This window comes from Podarcis tiliguerta (genome assembly GCF_965153285.1).
Source record: "Podarcis tiliguerta genome assembly, chromosome: 12".
Lineage (NCBI taxonomy): Eukaryota > Metazoa > Chordata > Lepidosauria > Squamata > Lacertidae > Podarcis > Podarcis tiliguerta.
The window spans coordinates 5,806,486-5,825,868 of record NC_139545.1 but is presented as its reverse complement, the minus strand read 5'-3'; the positions used below and the strand labels follow the sequence as shown (position 1 = coordinate 5,825,868).

The following is a 19,383-nucleotide window of genomic DNA, read 5'->3' as shown; positions in this document are numbered from 1 at the left end:
ATGCACTAGTTGATCATCTGAGACACACAGAATTATGGCCGTCCTGGCTCTGACATTCTGTGAATTCCAACCTGGCGTTGGTGCAGCAGGGATGGGGTTTTCAATCACCCCAAAAATCCTCTGATTCTGTAGCAGGGCTTTCATCTTTACTGACCATGAGGCATAATTGTCGTTAGTCAGTGGAGGTGGGTAAGGTAAGCCTCCCCCCTTCTTGGTATCCATTTTGAATCCAAGCTTCAGCTCTCACTCTCGAGCCTTGTAAAATCCAAGAGTCTATTGGCACCTGGCAGCTCTGGAAAGTCCCTCCAAGAGCAGTTAGCCAAAGACAAAACAAACGCTGGAATGTTTACCCAGTGTTTTTCCAGCCTCTTCACAGTCCAGCCTCTTCCGGTGGCCAGTGATTTTCCACTTCCTTTTCAAGCTAACTATCTCCGAAGTAGCTGAAAAGATTGACGTCTCGTTGCTTAGCAACTGGACATTCCAAGCTTGAACAACAAGCTTCTTATCTGGGCCCTGGTATGCGAAGTATGTGGCTCTCTCTCAGTGCCATTTCTAATCCAAGAAAACAGCTCTTGTGAACCAGAAAAGCTTCGATCTGCGTTCACCCTTTTAGCCCATAAAATCAGCATACCTTGGGGGTTCCGTTGCTCGTTTGCTTATCAGCAAAACTGACTGCTCCGGTGCTTTGCCGGTCTTGCAGTTTGCATCCGCCCGCTACCATATCTTCCCTTATCTTCTAGCAGAGGATGAAGTTATGATCCACCAACCTCTTTCGCTGCTTTCATGGAATGAAACCATCGGCTCTTGCTACCAGATGTTGGATTCCAAGCCATTATCAGCAGAAACTGGCAACTCTCCCAGGCACCCGGCTTGGAGTCCTGTTGACCTCCCGGTCTGCTCTCCCGGCAGGGACCTGGCAGAGGTCGCGATAGGCGATCCTTCTCAGCGTGAGAAGAACACACCACTTTTTCCTGCCCCCCCGGCAGGGGAAAGAGATAAGATAGAAACGTATTTACATGGCTTTATTCCTGTCTTTGCAGTGTTACAGAAAACATGTCTGCTCTCATCAACCTCCAGCAGACAACTCCACAAGCACTTCCTGTGCAGCTCATATTACACTCTGAGCTAATTCCGGTGCTGTCTGTTTCCCACAGACACTCCCAACAGCATATGACTTTTCCAAGCAATCAGCTTGCAGCATCATTGCTTCAATATCGTAACATAGCCCCTAATAAGCAAAGGATTTTAGGTACAGTGGTACCTCGGTATCATGCAGAAATGGCAAAAATTTAGTTGGAGGGGAGGCAAGGGACGGAGCCGTGGACCCTCAGGGATACCCAGGACCCCTAAGTTGGAACCACTGCTTTAAAGGATCCCCTCATTCTTGCACTGATGTACCAACCTGCCTGCACATGAAGATCAGTTGTGGAGGCTTTTCTCACTTGCCCACACCAAGTTTACTTAAATTGGAGAGCATGAAGAAAAGGGCTTTCTCAGTGGTGGCTCCATGAAATCAAAAGTCACTACAAGGTGGGCCTCCATCAAGGTGGTATACTTCAGGTCTTTGAAAAAGGTCTTGAAGACTCAGTTATCCCTGAATGAATCCTTTTGTGCTGCTGTTGAGGGAAGGAACGTCGTGAATCCCTAGGGCGCTCTGGAGAAGGGTCAAACTTGGCAGTGGAGAACCTGCTTTCATCCGGCAGGAAGTGCCAGGAAGCAGGGAATGGTAGGGCAGTGTTGGAGAGTAGCACTGTATGGGCTTTGAGCGCTGCCCTACCAAAGAGGTTTAAAGACTCTCTCAAGGCAAATCTTTTTTAAAAAGTAGCATAAACACCAACAACTGGGAAACACTGACCTGCGAACGCTCCAGTTGGAGAACAAAGGTATCATGAGTTTTGAAGATGCTCAAATTGAGGGTGAAAGGGGGAAATGTGCTAAGAGGAAGGCACGCTTGGCAAACCCTCACCGTGATCAGCTCCTGCCCGGAAACCTATGTCCCCACTGTAGAAGGATGTGTGAATCCAGAATTGGCCTCCACAGTCACCTACGGACTCACTGTTAAGACCGTGTTCATGGTAGACAATCTTACTCGGCTAAAGAAGATTGCCAAAGAAGATGATGTCCCCAAGAGAGCTTGCTGTCCGCTCACCAGCGTTGAAGAGTGAGTCAAGGGCCAGTTTGGTTAGATTAGGCATGTGGGATTGTGGGCAACCTCTCTTTTGCCTCGGGAAGCAAAATGCCTTGGACCGGCCCCGGGATTTTCAAATAGATTTTTTAAATTGTTAAATTATTCGACTGAAAATAGTGAAAGAATACTTGTGTGCAATCTCCACACATGTCTGGATTTAATAAGAAGAGGGATCTTATGCATTTATTCCATAGGTGAGAGGAAAAGACAAGCAGCTCTTGCTTGATTCTTGTACATGTGTGTGCATGGGGGGGGGTGATCTATGATAAAGCCCCAATAACATACAAAGAACCTGAAAATTAATTGTGGAACTGTGATATGGGGTTCCGGGTACCATGAAAAAGCATCTGCGTGGCTTCCCTTTTTGTTCGGATCCTGACAGTGCTGTGGTTTTCCGGCAACAATGCACATACAAAACTTCTGGCATTTTCAGGGCTTTTTAGCACGTCGCAATCTCATGAAAGGTTTTTCTAGTTTCCCCAACAGCCTGTGCTAACCCAGCCAGGTTGAAGGCCTGTGGGGTGCTAAGCATAGCCTGAAGGAGACTGAATTTCAATTAGAACCATACAGAAGCAGGTAGCTAGACTTCTATCTGTCCTGCCTTAGACAGACTCATGTGGCTTGGTTTTCAGTCCAGCCTCTTTCTTACCTGCATTCAAATATTTGTAGCTTATTGGTCTCCGACTTTATGGCCTTATGTTACTGCTTCTAGGATGGCATGCAGGCATGGAGCCTCATGACCTTCTCAGTTGTGAGAGTGACTGCTGGGCTTGCTTGTGAAATGTTCCCTTTTTTGCAGAGAACTTTGGGCATGTGCATGGCATCACCTACCTGGAATTGTTTACTGCCATGGTCAAGATAAACGCACCACAGAGGGTTTAAAGCAGTAGAGTATTCTATTGTTTAGTTCCTGGTATTCCCTAGAGATAATATAACCACAAACAATAAGCTGTAGTGCCAATTCTATATATAAATCTTTGTTCCTAGTGCAATATCACACATAACACAACCTGATTGCTCATCAGGTAAAGTACAGGAAAAGAGAAGCCTTCAGTCCCCTCTCAGTAGGCAGGCGACATGCCACAGAAAACATTCAATTTCGTGATGTGGTAGTCACTTAATATCCAGAAATCTGCCATGAATCATTCATTTCCATTCATTGTGCTCTTCCACATCTGTTTGATCATTCTGTAGGGCATACCAATCACCTCCAAGGGAGAAGAAAAATGTATTAGCTGCATTAAAATTTCAGAATGCAATTCCGTATTCGTTTGCTAGAACGATGCCTTTTCATCTCAGCAACTGAATCCGGCCCGTGGAGGGATGTACACAGAGGCTTTTGGAAGCAAAAATGCATCTTAGCTCACCTCACCCCATGTATGCTAAAAGAAATCTGGTACAATCTGACACTGTGGCAAAACCAAAGCCCAGGTCTCTGTCCTCTTAAAACACAAGACAACACACACAGCCTGACCACATGCAAGGAGCCCTTGTCAGGACAGGAGAAGAGAATCTCTGCACTCTTGACAAAGATTGGTGATAAGTGTTGTCATCTAGCACACATGCTGTACCTGGTACACTAACACTGACACCTAAGAACTGCTAAAGCTAGTCCCAGATTACTTACACCAGGCTTTGATGCTCATTTTTATCAGATGTGCCTATTCCAGTATGAATAAAATATAATGCTTTGAAAGTTAAAAATGGACTGTACACCAGGGATGTGTTACTGCTGTCTAGTTTTCTGAACATACAGGTGTGTGTATTTACGCAGGAATCTATTTCCTTTTTAAAGAAGATATTGAGGTCCGGGAATGTGTGGATTTTATTCAACATATTTTCTCCTGTTTTTCTTAAAACACACCCTCACAACAGCTTACAATACAATCGGTAGAATCAATGAGCAAACAACAGTACAGAACAAAACTGATAAAACAAAAGGCAGCCAGCAGCACAACATAATGTACCAGGCAATAATACTAAAGTAATACATTGGCTCAAAAAAGGGAAACCAAAGTAACACAGAACAGACCCAACAGGGAGGTGTTGGATGCCATGGAAATGGGATTATATTCAGCAAAATCCCCTTTAGGATATTCCCAGGCCATTTCTCAACTCACCTTTATGCTTGGGCATAGCTGAATGACTCCTTTTCTTAGGTGACAATGAGAGCTTTTTCCCAAGTCTTATTGCTGTGTGTGCATGTTGGTTCATCCTCCCTTCCCAGCAGCTGCAATTTCAAGGAAACTCCCCAACCCTGCGCAGCAATTGGGCTTTTAAGAAAGCCTCCTACTGGTGACAATGGGAGCTTCCTCCCAAAGCCTAATTGTGCCAATGGGGGAAGACAGAAGGTAGTGGCAGAGACAGAAATGGAGTGACTCAGGGGTACCCTCCCCCAAGAAATCACTATTGAAGGAATGCTGCCTTTTCACATTAAAAAAGGGTTCCTCAGCCTTGGTTTACTTCCATACATTGTCTATAGCTATAGACCTGCTAGCACCACACGGGGCATCTGGATTGTTTGGCTGGATTACGTAGGTTCCTCTGTGTGGGGCTGGCAGCTGCATGGTCCAGTTTTGAGGTCTGGATGTCCTGATGGTCCCTTTCCAGCTCAATTATTCCACAGCTAACAGTCGTGGAGACTATAGCTATTTCTTTCAAGCCTGTTGTAACAGCAGGATGCTTTTCTCCCAACTCACACTTGTCCTGCCTTCCACCCATAAGGAGCAGAATAGTCAGAAATGAGAATGTACAAGAATCTTAGAATAAAGACAGAATTCCAAGAATCAGCACAAGTCCAATTTTATTCAACAGCAATTCTGATGGGAATGTTGGTGCATATTTTATCTCCAAGGGCAAATGTTCCAGGTACCAAATGGAAATTAACACACAGGTAATTTTTGAAAAAGTACACACAATACTATTTTGTTCTTAATTAAATATATATTTGGCAAAAACAATTGCTCTGATGTTTTGTACAAAACCAAATCCCTTGGAAATCACATGTCTATACGGAAACCTGAATACGTAGCACTTTTCGGTATCTATGGCGTCTGCCGCATTTGCACACAAAATAACCACAACCCCGCTCTGGACAACAGACCCCCACCTTTTTTGTGATATATAAGTACACAATAGGGACACAGAACAGCAAGTGGCTTCGTTGAAAGTGTGGAAATCACGTGAGGGAGATATTAGGTTAGAAATGTTTCCAGCAAAGACCTGTAGACTCATCGTCTTAAGAAACAGTTACGTGATGTAGCACAAATGGGGAGGGTGCTGGTGTTAAGGGAAATGACAAATGGTGTAGAAGCTGAAAGCAGTGAATCATCTTCGTTTTCATTTTTGGTCAGCTCCTTAGCTGACTCCATGAAAAGAGACCTCTTGCCCTCCTCCACTTGCAGAAGACTTTCCTCTTCTCTGCTTCCAGTTAAAGCACCTGCAATGCTGGCCGTAGTCTGGGGGTTGTGCGCTTTGTCCTTTTGTTTGGAATGTGTATCCCAGCATTTCAGAAAACAAGGAAGTTCCTCTTGGTTTGCCTTTCAGGTTGGAATGTTCACCAGATCTTGCCCAGTGGTGGGGAGAAGTTAATGCAAAGCAGTGTTTTTCATTAGCAGCGGGGAGGACGGTGCCAAAGGGAAGGGTAGAAAGCAAGAGGAAATAAATGTTTTGCATCCCCCCCCAAAAAAAAAAAACTTAAGTCCAATGTGCATATATTGTTCTCTTCTTTAGAAAAACCAAACAACTCTCCAGTTATAGCACTTCCAGTTTAGATTGCAAGTCTCAGCAGTGTGAGTAGCTTTAGTTACAGTCATATACAAAGTCATAGTTGCTGGGTTCCTTTGGAATGGGAGGGGGAGCATCTGGGATCTGTATGTTTTCCAGATCCAGCAGGCGAAGCTTTATCTCCATACTGAGCAGAGTGTCCAAGTCATTACGTGTCAGTTCACTCATCATATCCTTTCCAAGAAGGGCATTTAGGCCATCTGTCCACACACAGTACTAGAAGGGAAGGGGGGAGAAAGGGAAAGAAGAGCTGCGTTATTCTGCCTTGCATAAGTGCATCAGTCTGCAAAAGCATGCCATATTCATTGCAGTCAGAATGGATAAATAAAGAGCAGAAACTCTGTGTTGCAAACATTTTGGCAGACTGGGCCTAGAAGAGAAAGGATGACGACGACAATGACAATGACGATGCGAATTATTATTAATTACTTATACCATTGCCATCTGACTGGGTTGCCCCAGCCCCTCTGGGTAGCTTCCAACATAATAAAAACACAGCAAAACATAAAACATAAAAAAACTTCCCAACACGAGGCTGCCTTCAGGTGTTTTCGAAAGTTGTGTAGTTCTTTACCTCCTTGACATATGATGGGAGGGCATTCCACAAGGCAGGCACTACTACTGAGAAGGCCCTCTGCCTGGTTTCCTGTAACTTCACTTCTTGCAGTGAGGGAACTGCCAGAAGGCCCTCGGCACTTGACCTCAGTGTCTGAGACATTCAGGTATACAGGGCCACAACCTTTTCGGGTTTTAAAGTTCCTGACCAAGTGAATTGTGCTTGGAAACATACTGGGAGCCAATGTAAATCTTTTAGGACCAGTGTTATAGGGTCCTGGCAGCCACTCCCAGACATCAGTCTGGCAGCTATGCTCTGGATTAGTTGTAGTTTCTGAGTTGCCTTCAAAGGTAGTGCCGCATAGAGCGCATTGCAGTAGTTCAAGCATGTCCCACTCTGTCGAAACAGTGCGCAGGCAAGGTCTTGGCTGGGGTACCAGATACAGCTGGAAGACAGCTGCCCTGGACATAGAATAGACCTGTGCCTCCATGGACAGCAGTGAGTCCAAAATGACTCCCAGGCTGCGCACCTGGTCCTTTAGGGGCACAGTTATCTCATTCAGGACCAGGGACCACCCCCTGCCCCCCCAAACAGTACTTCTGTTGTGTCAGGATTCAGCCTCAATCCATTAGGCACAATCCATCCTCCAACCATCTCCAGACACTCACATACGGACATTCACCTCCCTCACTGGTTCCAATTTAAGAAAGAGCTGGGTATCACTGGCATATGGATGAACACCCAGCCCAAACACCCTGATGATCTCTCCCAGTGGCTTCATTTAGATGTTAAAAAGCATGGGGGAGAGGACAGAACCATGAGGCACCCCACAAGTGAGTGTCCAGGGGTCTGAACACTCATCCCTCAACACCACCTAAGATAAAAATACTATCTTAGGTTATTATGCAGCCAAGTTACTTTTCTCAGGGCAGCTTCAGATGTTACGCCAAAGTAGGGAAGAAGGTAGAGGTGACTTGTGTTTCTAGGGTAAATGTCTAAGACAGCACCTCACACATTTCAGCTGTGGCATAGATGCATGTGAACTGTATTTCTATCTGGAGCTCATACATCCTTCTCAATATGGAGAAAATGCGTCACTTGCCATCAAAGACATGACAGCGGAAGATCCACAACTGGGAAATGTTCAAAGTTTTCAATGGATCAGAACAGTAGTGAAATAATTCTGGCGATGTTAAGTCACCCCCTGGGACTAACTTCTTGTAGGGAAGATGCAGAAAACCCTCTGCATCCAACCTCTGGCAGGGAAGACATGCTGTGGTCTAACCATCACACGTTGTGGAAGAATTGACTTGACATATTATATTATTATTATTATTATTATTATCCAGCGCCTCTTTTCTTATTGCAGAACTAGCTTTAGTTTTGGATTCACTTGTTCATCAAAATAAATCTGGGGCAACTAACCTGGGAGGGCTCATCATTTTAAGCAGAAGCCTGATATGCTATTTCATCAAAAAAAGAAAAAGAAAAAGGTAAGCACCGTTAAGTCCAGTCGCGACTTGAAACAAGGTAAACTGACCGTTAAGTCCAGTCACGAACGACTCTGGGGTTGTGGCGGTCATCTCGCTTTACTGACTGAGGGAAGCTGGTGTTTGTCCGCAGACAGTTTTTCTGGGTCATGTGACCAGCATGACTAAGCCGCTTCTGGCGAAACCAGAGCAGTGCACGGAAATACTGTTTACCTTCCCGCCGGAGCGGTACCTATTTATCTACTTGCACTTGGACATGCTTCTGAACTGCTAGGTTGGCAGGAGCAGGGACCGAGCAACAGGAGCTCACCCCGTCGCGGGGATTCGAACCGCCGACCTTCCGAGAGTCAAAACTGCATCAAAACTAGCGCACTATTTCTTCATTTGGGGGTGTGTGTATTTATCCATCCATATTATGAAAAATGATGAAAAATGTTTAACGCAAATGGAAAGTAGATGCAAAACCGTATAATTAGTAATACATGATAGCAATATAAATTCTGTAGATTATGTCATTGGCTCTATTTTGGGAATTGTGAGGTCTTGCATTGCCCTGACTGTTTTAAGAATCAGAATTACGTCAGTGTCGCTGGACATTTAAAAGCTACACTCTGGATGCTGGGTTCAGCTGTGAATACGAAGCAAACGTTTCCCCTCCTTTAAAAACAATAATGGAAAACTGCAGCATCACCCTGAAGCTGACAGTTCCAGATAAACACGGGCTAAACAACTGTTTTAAATCAACAGCAGTCCTAGGGGATTTCATGAACAACCATCAAATCCTATTCCATCAGCCACTCAAATTTCTTACTAAAAACCGTTTATGCAACTGTGAACAAAAGTGCTTGAACGGAGCTGTCTAAAAATAAAGATTTCAATCATACTGGCCTGTGTCCTAGTTTACAAGTGGAAAATTAAATGAGCCATAGCAGTGTTTTTATCATATAAAGGATTCTCTTAGATTCCATGCCGAAAGATGAATTTTAAATTTAGCTGACCATGTGCTACAAAATAAGGCTGAGCTTAAAAATAGCTAGAGCTCACTGTGTGCAGCACCAGGCTGGGTGGGGGATGAAAAAATTGTTATATGAACATGACGAGGGATGAAAGAGGACAAAGCCAAACAGAATGTGCTCTATACACATTATTTTAGAAGAAATCATCCACACTGAAGTTAAAGAAGAGTTCTTGAAAGTCTTTGGCTGGAATTCACTGTAAATAGCATGGGAGTCAAATAAAAAGAGGTGCTTTGGGTGAAGGATTGTGGAATCCACCTCAACAAAGAATAGCCCAACAGAGGAGGAAGTCCTTTTTGATTTTGCCTCTGCACTTCCCTGAACGTGGCTTCCACTGCTATATTTACATTTTCTAAGAAGAGGATCTCAAAAAGCACTATATCAAACAAAACAGCAGTTCATTCCAATATACTTCTATTCCAATATACTTCCATTCATTCCAACAAAGAAGTATATTGGAATGAAGTTATATGGTTTTAGCAGAAGGGTTATTAAGAATTATATGAACATTAAGTGTTACTGCGTTAAATTGGGAAATTGAAAGTTAAATTGTGTTATGATAAATTACAGACCAAATTAAAGAAGAGGGAAAGGATTTGTTGAACCAGATAATTTGAACCAGAATACAAAAAAGGGAGGTGCGAGGAAGTCGAGGAAATAAGCTAATGAAAGATTTGGATACAAAAAATTGGATTTGTGTTTTTGTATTTTTTTTCTTATGTTGTATTGTATTTTCTTTTTTTTTAATCTCTTTTTGTTGTTGATGTATTGTTTGTTGAATTTGTGTATTGTTTTTCTTTTACTGTTTTTCTTTTATAAGTATAAAATATCTAATAAATTTTATTAAAAAAAAACAAAAACAAAACAGCAGTTCAATCTTGACCAGGTGCTACACTGTTCTTTCTCTTTCTTCAGCTAAGTCTGGGACCAAACTGAGGAAGTAATAAATCAGGACACTCGGTGGCAGCCAAGATGGTAAGTGAGGCTGGACATGAGCAGAGCATCTTGGGGAGAGAAGGTGAGCCCTCAATCTCTTCGCAACCTGCCTTTAGGAAGGTAGACTGTGGCTGGTTTGCGCAAATCACGGTTTAGTGTGAATGTGCAGGCTGCCAAAGAGAAGCTCACAGCTGCTTTGTGGACCTTTTTCTAACATTTTTGCTTGGAACAGGTTTGTCTTAGCACATACAAGGATTAGCTATAACCAAAGTACCCATGATCAGCTAAAGAGCATCTCGGAGATCTGTGGAAAAACCGCAATATAGTCTTAGCTGGTTCTTCAGGAATTCTTGAAACTGTTCAGTGCCGACCAAAGTAACTCAACAAGGTAATCTCTCTTTTTCTTTTTAATACACAAATAGAATCGCACACGATTTACCTCATGCTTGTCAGGAGCAATGAAATTTAGTTGTCCATTGGAATCGTACAAGATGGAGAATGCGAGCTCAAGCACCTCCTGAAAAGAGACAAAGAAATATTTACCGGAAAAGGGGCCTAATATGAGTTTAACAAGTTTCCTAGGCTTGGTTCACACACTGTGATAATTCATAGTGTAACCAGTAATGGTTCTTTTAGGTGGACAGAGCAGCCTGCCTGGACAAGGCTGGGGTGGCACAGGGTGTCAGCAAGGTTCAACTCACCGGCAGAATCCATCAGGCGCTCCCTTCCAGTGCACCCATTAACCACTGACCTCACCACCCTCCTTAAGCTGCCCTTCCCCAGTAAGCAGAAGCAACACTGGTGTAAAGGTGTCTGTCCCACCACATGGCGAATTATTGAGCACAGCACCATGTGAATGAGAAGAAGAACCCTTGGGCTTGGGAGCACCTCACCCCCATCTGGCTGTGAGGAGGCAACTGGACGTACAGGTAACTCACAAACAGGTAACTGCTGTATCAAGCAGCTGGTCCCTTACCTTTCTTGCCCTGATCTGGCCACAGTGATCTATGCGATGGTTACCTCCAGGCTTGATTACTGTACAGTGGTACCTCTGGATATGAATGGGATCCATTCTGGAGCCCCGTTCACATCCTGAAGGAAACGTAACACGCGACTGCGCGTGTCGCCGCTTCCGGGCATGCGTGTGACGTCATTTTGAGCGTCTGCGCATGCGGTGAAACCCAAAAGTAACGCACTCCATTACTTCTGGGTTGCTGCAGAGCGAAACGTGAAAATACTTAACTTGAACCTACTTCAACCCGAGGTATGACTGTAATTCGCTCTATGCAGGGCTGCCCTTAAAGCTGACTCAGAAACTCCAGCGGGTGCAGAATGCTGTGGCAAGGCTCCTTACGGGGTCCTAGTCGCAGGATCACATTAATCCAGTGCTTTACCAGCTGCACTGGCTCCCGGTGGAGTACAGGGTCAGGTTTAAGGTGCTGGTTTTGACCTTTAAAGCCCCACCTATGTTTTCAGTTGCTTCTATTTTATATATAATCTGCCTTAAAGCCCAGGCAGGGAAAAAGGCAGGATGATATAATAATAATAATAATAATAATAATAATTGGAACCTGTAGTCAAGATTCCCTTGGACATCTTTGATTTAAAGGCTTATTAAAGCAATACCAGGGTTGCTTATTGTTCTGTGGGTTGTTTCGTTTTGTTTTTTTGCAGACAACGTATTCAGATAATACAAGAAAATAACGAAAATGACATTTACAGTGGGACCACTTAGAATTAAAGCCAATTTCGAAGACTGGCAGACAGAAAAACGAGTGAATTAGATTGTGTCCCATCAAGCTATTCCAGATAGCCTTGACATTGAGTACCCAAACAACATTGTGCTTATTTATTGCTAAGCGATCCCTCTGGAAGGATGGAAGCTGTATGCTGGCAAAGGGAGAGATGATGAAACCACCGGTAAGGACATTCTGCCAAATCTATTCTTTGCTTGCGGCAGCAGCATTCTGTCACTTCTGCTCTGCCAATGCATAAACACCAGAGCAGTTGCTATGCATAATGAAGGGCAGAAGGATGAAAATAACCTTTGGAAGTTCTAATCCGCTGTGAAACTTGGGGGAATGTGAACCCAAGTACTTTGCACATAGAAAGAAGAGCCTGTCACTCCATCCAGACACCTCTTTCCAGGGCACTGGAACGGCTCCTCCATTCACTCCCGTGGAGGGAACAAGCTCCCCTGCATACTCAAGGTACTTCTAGACACGGGTTTATTGTGCAATCTCAGACGCTTGCGCACACAGCTTTTATGCAGGGCTCACACTATGTCGCCATCATCAAAATCCCAGCCCTTATTTTTGTTACATCACCTAGAAGGGAAACCCTCCCATTTGCCCATTGGGAAAGCTGCGCTTGAAAGCATGCTTTGAGTGTACAGTGGTACCTCTGGTTATGTACTTAATTCGTTCCTGAGGTCCGTTCTTAACCTGAAACTGTTCTTAACCTGAAGCACCACTTTAGCTAATGGGGCCTCCTGCTGCTGCTGCGCCGCCGGAGCACGATTTCTGTACTTAGTGTGGTGTACAGAAGCCAGAGCCAGTGTGGTGTAGTGGTTAAGAGCAGTAGTCTCGTAATCTGGGGAACCGGGTTCGCGTCTCCGCTCCTCCACCTGCAGCTGCTGGGTGACCTTGGGCCAGTCACACTTCTCTGAAGTCTCTCAGCCCCACTCACCTCACAGAGTGTTTGTTGTGGGGAGGAAGTGAAAGGAGAATGTTAGCCGCTTTGAGACTCCTTAAAGGGAGTGAAAGGCGGGATATCAAATCCAAACTCTTCTTCGTCTTCTTCTTCTTATCCTGAAGCAAAGTTTTTAACCTGAAGCACTATTTCTGGGCTAGCGGAGTGTGTAACCTGAAGCGTATGTCACCTGAGGTACCACTGTATATCTGTGTGGATGCCCAGAATAGGAAAACATGGGGAGGAGAGTGTTTCCCAGACCAGCATTCTCTGGACAATTCCAGTTTAGCATCCAGGGCACTTAAAACATCGTCTGTCCAGGAACTGTCTCACAGCTATGGAATTGCTTTCCTTCTGGGGGCTTGTTAAAAGCTGAGCTTCAGGGACTGCTATATGGCTCTTCCATTTCACTTGGCTTAAATTGGGCATTCATAGAATGGTTTTAATAATACTGTGTTTTCTACTTACGTAGAGATGTTATTCTGTTGGATTCATATGGTGAGTTTTTTAAGTGTAGCTACCTGCTTCAAACCTCTGTCATGGAACAAGTTAAAAATAAAAACCTCAAAACGAATTTCACAAATTCTCTGAAGCAGAATTAACAAATGTGCTATTCTGTCAAATGCAGAGTTTTCTAACTAAGAAGTCATTGCGTTTTATTCAAAATGATACCTTGTTTTGTTTTGCTCCTTTCTCCTTCATGTGAGGGCAGTCCTTCCCTGTCACAACTGCTTTTATGTCTGCCACGGGCACTGCAGCAAAAGAAAAAGAGGGGGTGAGAGAGATATTCCAAGGTGTGAAAAAACTGTGGCATGAAACAAGAGGCAAGAGGCAAGACAAAAGTGCTATGTCAGAAGTGACATCCCTTCTACCATCTTCCAGCATCCAATGCGAGAAAGGAGCCAGAAAGATGAGATTGTATTTATTCAATTTATGTATCATTTCACATAAGAGAAACCCTGAAGCGGTTTACAAGGATAACATATGATAGACAACTTTTTTTAAAAAAACATTAAAATGAAGTTATTTTTGAAGGGCAAGCTTTTTCCAGACAATGAAATGCTGATTTCTGAGGTCAAGTCGTGGCTTCTGACACAACTTGCCCACTTCTACAAATGAGGTCTCCACAGCTGCAGAAAGCGCTGGAAGAAGTGTTTGACTCTTGCTGGTAGCTACGTAGAGAAGGAATAATAACTGTGCCCCGTTTCGTTTGTCTCAGTCCGCAGAAAGTACGTCAGGGGAAATTTTTCATGAACACCCCTCATATTATTATTATTATTATTATTATTATTATTATTATTATTATTATTCAATTTCCAATAAACATTCCATCCATATTTAACATTTGCCTTATACATATACATCTTTTGGACTTCCCTCAGCCTATCTGACAATTCTCCATATTATCACTACTACTCACATTTCTTAAATTTATATTGCACTTTACCACTCTTAATCTTATCCTTTCATTCAAACAACATTTCAATCAGTCTTTTTCACAAAGCTTCTTGAAAACCAACAAGCGTTAGTTGCTCCTCACATACATTTTAAAAATATGGAACGCTTCACGAATTTGCGTGTCATCCTTGCGCAGGGGCCATGCTAATCTTCCCTGTATCGTTCCAATTTTAGTATATGTGCTGCCGAAGCGAGCACCATAGTATTATTATTATTATTATTAGTTATTCACTTTATCTTGCCCAGGGCTCTTGCTCCCAACTCAGAAAGCTGCTCTTGAAAGATACGACTGATGGTATCAAAAGCTGTTGAGAGGTCAAGGCGTGTCAACAGGAGACGCTCTCCTCCTGGCACAGGCCACCACACAGGGGAACTAAGGTGCTCTCAGTGCCCAAACCAGACCAAATACCTGCTTGAAATGGATCCAAAAGAATCAGATTGGGTCCTACTCCCCAAAAGTGAGGATAGGAATCCTGTCTAAATGTTACATGTCTACACGCGTGTGTAGTTATGTTGCTTGTCAGAGGTAGTTTCCATCTGGTATCTATGAAACGCAACCAACTTCGTCTCTAAGGAATTTTATTTATTTTATTTATTTTAATTTTGTTTTAACCAACCCTCCATCACTGAATCTACTCCTGCAGGGCAAAGAGCTGCATTTCCCACTGGGGTAACTTTCAGACCTCACCAGAATCTTCCTAGCCAATTCCCAAACCCAGAGGCTCCCCCCACTCCCAGTCCACATGCAAGATGGTTGTGTGTGGGCTGCACGGGTTCCGAGGACGGTGGTTCAATACACTTTGCAAAGGCTTGCAGTGGCACAACTCCCATGTCTAGGCTTGTACTGAAGCCCTCACAAAAACAGGCAACAATCGAGGCTGGGGGGAAATAAGCATGCTCCAATGAATTAACTCAGAGAAACAACATACATCGCTTCAAATGCAAGCCAATTTGAGGCAAAATATTACAACAACAACAACAACAACAACAACCTGCCTACAGTGGTGTCTCGCAAGACGAAATTAATTCGTTCTGCGAGTTTTTTCGTCTTGTGAATTTTTCGTCTTGCGAAGCAAGGTTTCCCATAGGAATGCATTGACGGTTTTAAGAAAAAGGCGCAAGACGTTCTCGTCTTGCGAAGCAAGCCCATAGGGAAATTCGTCTTGCGAAGCAACTCAAAAAACGAAAAACTCTTTCGTCTTGCGAGTTTTTCGTCTTGCGAGGCATTCGTCTTGCGAGGTACCACTTGTATGTGTTTCTCAGACTGATGTGGAAAGGCTGTGACAAACTCCCTTGCAATCTATAAATTTTATTTGGAAAGGCTTCATATAGCGCAAGGTAAGCATCTATCCCCTCTTCTGTTTGAGCAAGACTCAGCAGAGACATATTTTATTTTGTCAGTTCTCTATCCAGGCAACAAGCTGTTATATCTTGCTTGAAATGACAAAGGTTAAAGGTATTATTAATGGCATTTCTTTGTATAGTAGCCCTCAGCACACAAAACTTATTCATAGGGCCTTAAAGTCAAGACTTGTCTTTTAAAATCTCCTGTCTTTTCTGTTTTCCTTTCTGCAAACTCCCCCCCCCTTTCTGCATTCTTTCATGACAGAAGGCGCTCTCCTAATAAAGATTACCCACACCAAAGGCCAGACACATCACTGTTTGTCCAGAAAAGTGGACAGTGAGAACACCAGGGGCACAACTCACTGAACAGCTCCACCGTACAAAGCTTCCGGAAGAAGAAAGACTAGAGAATTGCCTTCTAAGCTATGGAACGGAGTTCTGTATGCATGAAATAAAGAACGGTTCTAATTAAAGGAACAAATCTCTCTTGACCACTAGGGCCAAAGCTGGTTCTGCATGGGACATCTAGCAAACTTAATGCCCTTAAAAATGCATAATAATGAACAACCCAGAAAAGATTCTACTACTATGGGCTGGGTCCCTGCTCATCCCACTCACCAACCCTCCTGCCAATCCCCCCCCACCAGCCCCACAGAGTTCCCCTTCCCACCCCCTGCTACTACTAAGCTTGTGATTCATCTTCCCAGCCCCATTTCTGAAGCCACATCTCTTCTGTTGCTGCTTTATATTCGCTTTCACCATCACCTTGATGTCCAAACCTCACCCCCCTCCTTTTGTGCACCCCCCTGCCCACAAATCACCTATGGGAGCCTCCAGCATCTTCCTCCTCCCCCCTTGTCACCTATGAAGCCACCATTCTCTCCTGCTCTGCAGAACCTTTCATGCCCCTGCTTTCATCTTCAACCCCATTCCCATGCCTCCTAATCCTTTCTTTTACTCAACCTCTGTTTTCACCTTCACTGCCTTTCCCCATCCACTTTTCTCCTTGCTTTCTTAAACTTTCCCTTGCACACAGATCCCCTCCATTCCCACGCCTCCTCCTCTGTCCTATTCTGCAGCCCCCTTTGCAGGCACACTTCACACTGAGCTATGTTTACTGTATTTTTAAGATGAAGCCTGTCAGTTAGCTTGCTCAGCTAGTGAATGCTAAGTTCGGTTGATGTGTGCTGCACATCTATGCTAATCTCTTCTAAATTACAGCACTGAATCTGGAACATCAGTCACGCTGAAGATGCAGGACACCGAGAATGAAACACAAGATTGTAGGAAGGTAACCATGTAGGAAGGTAACCGTGGTGCTGGGACGCGGGTGGCGCTGTGGGTTAAACCACAGAGCCTAGGACTTGCTGATCAGAAGGTCGCGGTTTGAATCCCCATGACGGGGCGAGCTCCCGTTGCTCGGTCCCTGCTCCTGCCCACCTAGCAGTTCGAAAGCACTTCGAAGTGCAAGTAGATCAATAGGTACCACTCTGGCGGGAAGGTAAACGGCGTTTCCGTGCGCTCTGGTTTGCCAGAAGCGGCTTAATCATGCTGGCCACATGACCTGGAAGCTGTACGCTGGCTCCCTCAGCCAATAAAGCAAGATGAGCGCCGCAACCCCAGTCGGTCACGACTGGACCTAACGGTCAGGGGTCCCTTTACCTTTCCCCATGGAATATTTGAGGGCTTTGCATCTTTTATCCCTCACACACAAGGCAGCTGAGAGGTTTAAAACTGGCAATTGCTTTCCTTTTAGTGTGTTTCCCTTCTCACTGTACTCAAACAATGCCATATATATGAACAACTCCTGCAGTCAAGCTGGTGCCAACTATTATTCAGCTTTCCTTTGGACCACGTCAGTGGGGCCAAGAGGGGTCTTGTCGTCTGGGCAGCTCAGGACCTCCATACACACTGCCCAGGCTCGCACCCCAAGGAGGTCACTTTGGTGCTGCTAATGTAGCAGCTTGTCTTCTCCCCGAGAGGCACACTCCATTGTCTCTTGAGACAGACAGGTGCCAACAATAAGAGAGGTGGCTTCTATGGAATCTCGTCCTATTTTGGATTGACGATAGCTCTACCTAGAAGTGGAATGTCAGTAGCAATCTGGCTAGCCATTTCAAATTTTTTCAGCATGGACTTACATTAGCACAGCATGCTTTCACAGTTAATAGAAGTCTGGGCTGGATGAGTGAATTCAGCTATCAAAGACACATTTCAAAGTTATTCAAGACTGACTGCCTCATCATCATCTTTCATTCCACTCTAGCATTCGGTATCATTTCTCTGAGCACAAGGAGAAGTAAGCAGCTCCTCTCGACGCCAGAGCCTTAGTGAAGTGATAAGAAACCTTGTCCTAGATTCTGATGAAGGATTGCAATAAAAAGCCTGGAACAGCCGTGAGACCAATCTGTGAAGCAATGAAAATAAGCGAGTCTGACTATAAACTGGTGCTGTTAAGACACTCTGCCGAGGTCCTTATCTCTGTATCTTTCAGCCGACTGGTGTGAAGGAAACCCCCGGCATTTTCCTCAGGGGACAAACACATTTCAACCTTATTACCTCTGACATTTGTATAGTCACTGAATGCTCTGAGTGTTTTTTAAATAATCCCTCCCCAACAAGTAGTGCTTAAAATTGCATGCTAGGGCTTAGTTATCAGAGAACAATCAAATTCTATTTTAAAAAATACTAATTATGGGAGACGCCACCAAGATGAACAACATGGTCACCATCTGAACAATGAAGTTCATAACCAACAGGCTGCTTCAGCGTAAGCAAATGGTGATAGATGTTCTTCATCCTGGAAAGGCCACTGTTCCCAAAACTGAAATCTGCGAAAAGTTGGCCAAAATGTACAAGACAACCCCAGATGTCATTTTCATCTTTGGCTTAAGGACTCATTTTGGAGGTGGGAAGACAACAGGCGTGGGCATGACCTATGATCCCCTTGACTATGCAAAGAGAAATGAATCAAAGCACAGACTTGCCAGGCATGGTTTGTATGAAAAGAAAAAGACTTCTGGGAAACAGCGTAAAGAACATAAGAACAGAATGAAGAAAGTCAGAGGAACAGCTAAAGCTGTTGGCAAGAAGTGAGCCAGCAGTGGATTTTAAGAGAAATTAAGTTAACCTGGCAGAAAATATATGGAGATTGTACTGTTGTGTTGCGTTCCGGTCAAATAAATTCTGCGAAAACTCAAAAAAATAAATAAAATACTAATTATTGAAGAAAAATCCCTGCTTGTGGAAGAGAAAATTATAAAGTACAGCACAACTTTATAATAGCATTTATACGCTGCTTTCAGTGTTCAGTAGAGGGACTGCAAATAAATTGTTTTGTCTTGATTTTAAAGAGGACTATCCCTAATATTTAATGCAGAAGAACAGGAAGTGTGTCTTTCTTCATCCTTTTCTTGTTTGGTGCTTCCACCTTATGTTCAAAATTGCCATGAGTCAACTTCTTGGCTAATGAACCTGATGAAACAGACCCAGCCTGTAGGAAGAGGGCTGAGAGAAGTCCCTAAAGGAAGGATTCTAATTAGAAGCTAGCAGAGGAGAAGGAATTAAGTGCTGTAACAGTCAACAACTGTCGAGCTGAAAAAGGGTTTGGGGTTTTAGGGGAGAAAGCAAAAAACATCTAAGGATCCAATCTCCCGCCAAACCCTTCTCTGCCCTTTCCTCCTCCTCTCCATTTTCTTACATCTTCTCATTTTACATCACAAAGCAATGAAAAAGGAAACAAACAGAGGACATTTCAATTACTTACACTTATCCTGCAATGAATCATGTGGAACTTCTCCCTGGGGACTCTCCTCCAAATCTCCATAATGCAGGACTTTGTGGTTTGGCGAAAGGCGACAATACCAAAATTTATCTGATGAAATAAAACGCAGGTAAGGATCGTTAGTCTGTATCGCA

At 43.9% G+C, this 19,383-nt stretch overlaps 1 protein-coding gene and 1 pseudogene across 12 annotated transcripts in view; one reads left to right on the top strand and one right to left on the bottom strand.

Moving 5' to 3' along the window:
• Positions 1–4,974: 4,974 nt before the first annotated feature.
• ELMO1 (engulfment and cell motility 1) overlaps positions 4,975–19,383 on the bottom strand; it is a 314,930-nt gene continuing 300,521 nt past the window's right edge. For all 11 annotated transcript variants that reach the window (XM_083407049.1, XM_083407043.1, XM_083407046.1 and 8 more), the window contains 4 exons: positions 19,232–19,339; positions 13,336–13,415; positions 10,412–10,489; positions 4,975–6,190 (listed from right to left, as the gene is read on the bottom strand). In XM_083407049.1, coding sequence (XP_083263175.1) covers positions 5,990–6,190; positions 10,412–10,489; positions 13,336–13,415; positions 19,232–19,339 — 467 coding nt within the window. In that variant the 3' untranslated portion in view covers positions 4,975–5,989. The remainder of the gene's footprint in view (positions 6,191–10,411; positions 10,490–13,335; positions 13,416–19,231; positions 19,340–19,383) is intronic.
• Positions 18,145–18,676, top strand: LOC310661304 (small ribosomal subunit protein eS24-like; annotated as a pseudogene). The gene has a single exon. The product of its transcript is annotated as a small ribosomal subunit protein eS24-like (transcript).